The following is a 5,150-nucleotide window of genomic DNA, read 5'->3' as shown; positions in this document are numbered from 1 at the left end:
ATCAAAATGTAAGGATATGTTGCAGAGGCAGAATCTATAGTATTTATTCAGTGACTGTGTTTTGGTGTTAACAATGGCATATCCTAATTCATAGAAATCCTATTCAGCAGTTATATATAGAGGGAGAAAAAAACCTCTTTTTCCGCAGTCACTCTCCATCTTCTCCTAGATAATTAGACTACTACAATTACATATTATTTTACAAAGCTGGAAACTGAAGTGAAGAGTATGCATGTTTGCTGTTTCTTTGCACAAAAGCTTACCTTAACATGACTAAATATAGATGTGTTAAAGATAGGAGCATCTGGTTCTATGGTGTAGTGGTTAGCACTCTGGACTTTGAATCCAGCGACCTGGGTTCGACTCCCGGTAGGACCTCTATTTTTGGCTTTAACAATTTTGTTCGAAGATTCTAAGCTATATTATAAGTTCGTAACAAAATCTATTACATTTGGGCCTTGTGTTATTATTCGGTCCAATAATGTTAATTACCCGTAGCAGATCCGATCCTTTTCTTTGGGGTTGGGGGTACTTGAAAATGTTTAGCAAAGTCAATATCCACGGATGCTGCCCTGAGGGATGACAGGAAACATGTCATACACCTGTACTTGGTGCTCCTGTTGGTTATGTAAATAATGTATCTAGAATGACTCAACATCTACAAAACAAAGGTCGTCATATTTGATGACATAAAAGACATGGCCAATGCCAAGATGCTGATCACAAGCATAAAGAGTCATCATATATATATTCCTAAACACTATTATCCTCCATTCATGTTTCTTGTTCTAGTTCAGTCAAAACACCTTGAAGTATTATTACATCTTAAGTCTGACTTAAACCCAACAAAAAAGAAGAAGCTAAAAGTCTAACCACTTCTGATAATAAACACATGTTGTAGGAGAGATAACCCCATCAGGTGTACAAAGCCCTATATGTGGACAACCCCCACAAGGCATAGAAGCAAAAGCTCCATCTCTAGCTTCACCTCCACCAGATTTTTTACCGATCAGTTTATAGCAAACTTCACCGATTCTCATAGCGGAATGCTCACTCGACACATTGCTCTTCACCTCCATGATAACATTATCCAAAACCAAGTTATCGAGTATCTCCTTAGTCTGCTCTCTACTCAACTCCTTTTCCAAACATAAACATATAACATCAAGAGGAACAACCTTTTGCTTAGCTCTCTGAAGTATCTCGACACAAATCTCCTTGAGACCTTCGATCTTGGCTACGTCAAGAGCTCCATCGACGTACCAGTCCCCGCCTTGTAGCTCCTTACAAGGCTCGAACTCCACAGCAAGCAAGTGTTTGGTCCCTTTGTTTTCTTTGATGAGCTTGCTCTTCTTGAGAGAAGTGGTGGCTTTTTTTACGAGGGTTTGTTGGATGCTTGTCGCTGCTGCAATCTCGTATATAGTTGCACCCATGCCTTGCTTGCTACGGATAAAACCTAGGATCTTCTTCTCGTCTTCGTTTATACCACCTGACGATGATCTCGGAGCAGCAGGGCGTCTTCGTGTACTCATCTTTTCTAATCACACTGAAAACACACACACACACACGGATAAAATTTATAGACTCACTCAAGATACAACAGCGTTTTGAGGGAAGATCAGATTCAGTTTACCTCGAGGCTAGTTTCTTGGAGATGAAAACAATAATTAATCTATTCGGAGAATTGGGATTTTATGAAGCGATAATTGTGCGAGGAGGAGCCAGGAGAAGGAAGAAGCAGTCAGTAGCTGGAATGCGAAGGTAAGCGAAAAGGAAACCCTTATATAGAAGAAAATAGGGTTTAGATAATAATTAAAGAAACAATCGAGGAATTGAGAAATAAATATTAAGGACTTTCTTACAGTTTTAGGCTTATCTTATTTCTGAAAAATAATTTATAATGAATTTATTGTTCCTTGAATTTTCTACTAATTAGGGTGGTTTTTTTTTGTCAATTATTAATAATATATAAAATTCTATTATAGTTTTCTCATTTTCTTAAGTTTGATTTTTTTTACGAAGAGATTATTTTTCTTTAATTATGACGAATAACAATTTGAATATTTTTTTCTCTGTTTAATTTTTAATATATTTATTCATCGTTTTATTTATTTATTTGTTTCGTTTATCAAACACAGTCACTAATCGAAGTTTTTAAGTTTAAAATATCACTCTTTCTTTTAAAGCCAAAAATATTTTAAGAAACTAAAACCAAATCACATAATTTCGATGCATCGATAAAAAAAAATATTTTCGTTAGGATGGATCATGGATATAGTCCAAAGAAATGAGTTAATCCAGCTGCCAAATCTTCGAGGCTGGAACAGTTTCCAAAATATCCTCACCAAGATTCAACATTTAACATTGACGTTGGCATCTTAGTGATGATTTTTTGCAACTACTTCAGTTCAATGAGTTGGCTACTAGATTAGTTCATGTCTGGAGAGGATGACATGTGACTTGCTGCAATCCAACATGCTCGATCGGTTTAGCAAAAAAAAAAAAAAAAAAAAAACATACTCGATCTCTTCACATGAAATATAATTTCATCAAGATCCAACATAAGATAAGAGCCATTTGAGTACTAGCAGCGCTGCACGTACATAAATGGAAGATCAAGGTCCTTATGTTTCCCTTGCTAAGACTGGTTAGTTTCAGGATCCAAGTTCTTAGCAAGGGAAACACAAGATCCTTGATCTCCAGTTCAACTTGTTTCTCAAAGATGACATGATAACTTACACGGCAGTAAGGTAAAATTAAATTTCCTAGTCACTAGCTATATCTCATTCTTCATAAGTCATAACAGCTTGGAACAGATGAGGAAAACGGGTTTTTATATACATTTTGCCTGCCGGGTTTTATCCAATGATATTGTTAGTGACTAGGTTTTTGCATAATTGTATGCAAGTTCCATTGTATACCGTTGTTATCCAGTGGCATACAATTCTGCAAAACCAAGAATCACTAACAATGTCAAGCATCCTGCACCCGGATTTTGTCTTCGAAGCGATCGTTATAAACTGAAGAGTTTCAGAGTGCTCAAACTAAGTAATGCGTGACACTCTGCAGCTGCTCCTGAACCTCAGAGTCCTCAGCCTCAGGTGCATTGCCATAAACCAAGATGCGCTCATTAGATAAACTAAAAAGTCTCGAATTTCTCAAGTCTCAGCATCTCTCATTCTTACCTCATGGACCTGATAAGGAGTAAGCCAAAAAAAAAAGAACAAGAACAAAAGATGGATAACGAAGGTTTTCTTTTTCGTTAATCATTAAACATAAGCCTAGTTTAAGAGAAATAGCAATTTTATTATTATAAATGTTATTTTACGTTTTATTGTAAGAAAAACTATATTGTTACGAAACTTAAATTGGGGAACATAGGAATCTATACTATTATTTGCGAAGTAAAATTTGGATTCGAGCTCTCACGTTAAAAGTTAGAGTGGTTAATATCGTTTATACCCTTAATGAATAATATATATAATTAACTCCAAAATAAAAACGAATTTAAATGATTAAAAATAATAATAACAATAATAGAAGAATTATCTGAAACCTAATATATATTAAAAATGATATAAACACATATATATATTGTGTTGTTATCTGAAATTATCTTTTAATAATAAATTAACTAAAATAAAACAGAAAACACATAACTAAAGATTAATCAAGAAAAATTATCAATTTATATAACTGAAAAGAGAACATTTAGTTTATAATACTATATTCAAAGCGATTTTCTTTCTCTCACGTTAAAAGTTATAGCGTTTAAAATCTTCATTATCCTTAATACATAATTAAATTAGATTTATTAATATAGAATTACTCACAAATTTAAAACGAATTTCATTAATTTGATTCTCATCATTATCTACAAAATTATATATTATGTGATCCAATAATATTTACATCAAAATATTTTTAAAATAAATATAAATCCATGTATATAGTTTTATGAATACATGAATATTTTCAAATTTTTTACATAATAAATATTTTTTATTAAAATAAACTTTATTGTATATAAAATTAATATTAATTAATTATTAAATATATCAAAGACATGAAAATAATTTATTTTAATGGTTCTCGAATTAATAATATATTTATTTAGTAATTTGTAAAATTATTAAGCCCGCAACTGCGGGCAAAACACCTAGTTAATTATATAAATTGACATATGTAATCATGTCATTTTAACTTCATAAACTTTTGTGAACTATCAAACACCAAATACTTCAATTCAAATATATTTACTAAAAACCCAACAAGAGAAAAACAATATTAATATGCTGATAAATATTATTTATTGTTCCATCACCTTTCATTTATAAATTTTGTACGTTTCTTATGCAGAAAAGGTGTATGTATAGTATACAACTTTTTCATTTAATTGCAACTTTTTAATGGGATGTTTAGATTGTCTTCGCACACTAGTTGGTGAATTTTATATTGTAGGTATAGCTATTTGTTTTTTGTAGGTAGCTATTCAAACCAATGGTTTTGGAGAAACATTAATTATGGGCATTAAATTAAAGAGATCGAATAGAGTCCTTCAAGTATAGTAGGTCCAGGAATGTAGCTCAAGTGTCTTGAAGACGTGAGGCTGAGAAGCAATGACGAGACATAAAAGGGAGGACAATGACCAAAGGTGGTACTTAGCACACGTATGACCACTCCTCACTTTTCTGTCCACAAGAAATTTCATTTTCTTCCCCCCATAATTTTTTTCAAGTTTTCCTCCGACTAATCTTCTTCTTTACCGATTCGTAAGAACATAGTAAGTCGATAGCATATGGTCTTAGAGTACGCTATTGATTAATATACTGACTCCGTGACAAAAAGTAAAACCTAACGCAATCTCAGAGTTTAAACTCTAACGTGTATGAATGAACGTCCCTTCTGCCTTGGCCTACTACGAACCTATCAGTTTCCATGTTTGGCTATATAAGTAGCCACGACGACGAGCTTTCACATTTTTACCTGAAGTGGTATTAAATGGGACCTTCTCTGACATATAGTCTACGAGTGGATAAAATAGAAGTACGTGGAATGGTAACTACAGCCATTTTTACCGGTGGAACAAAAAAACAATATTAAAATGAATAAATATCTTTTTATTATAATGTTTTGAAATTTGTAGTTGA

At 32.8% G+C, this 5,150-nt stretch overlaps 1 protein-coding gene and 1 non-coding gene across 2 annotated transcripts; one reads left to right on the top strand and one right to left on the bottom strand.

Annotated features, from left to right (window-relative positions):
• Positions 1–306: 306 nt before the first annotated feature.
• TRNAQ-UUG (transfer RNA glutamine (anticodon UUG)) lies at positions 307–378 on the top strand. Its single transcript has one exon. It is a non-coding gene; the product is annotated as a tRNA-Gln (tRNA).
• Positions 379–795: 417 nt separating this feature from the next.
• LOC108826864 (uncharacterized) lies at positions 796–1,741 on the bottom strand. The gene is made up of 2 exons (XM_018600210.2): positions 1,634–1,741; positions 796–1,546 (listed from the first exon to the last, which is right to left on the bottom strand). Exon 2 carries the CDS (start codon positions 1,530–1,532, stop codon positions 861–863), a length of 672 nt encoding a protein of 223 aa, XP_018455712.1. The 5' UTR covers positions 1,533–1,546; positions 1,634–1,741; the 3' UTR covers positions 796–860.
• Between the last annotated feature and the right edge of the window lie 3,409 nt (positions 1,742–5,150).

This window comes from Raphanus sativus, unplaced genomic scaffold, assembly GCF_000801105.2.
Source record: "Raphanus sativus cultivar WK10039 unplaced genomic scaffold, ASM80110v3 Scaffold0116, whole genome shotgun sequence".
NCBI classification, from domain to species: domain Eukaryota; kingdom Viridiplantae; phylum Streptophyta; class Magnoliopsida; order Brassicales; family Brassicaceae; genus Raphanus; species Raphanus sativus.
The sequence above is the reverse complement of the archived record's forward strand: the minus strand, read 5'-3'. Positions and strand labels throughout refer to the sequence as shown.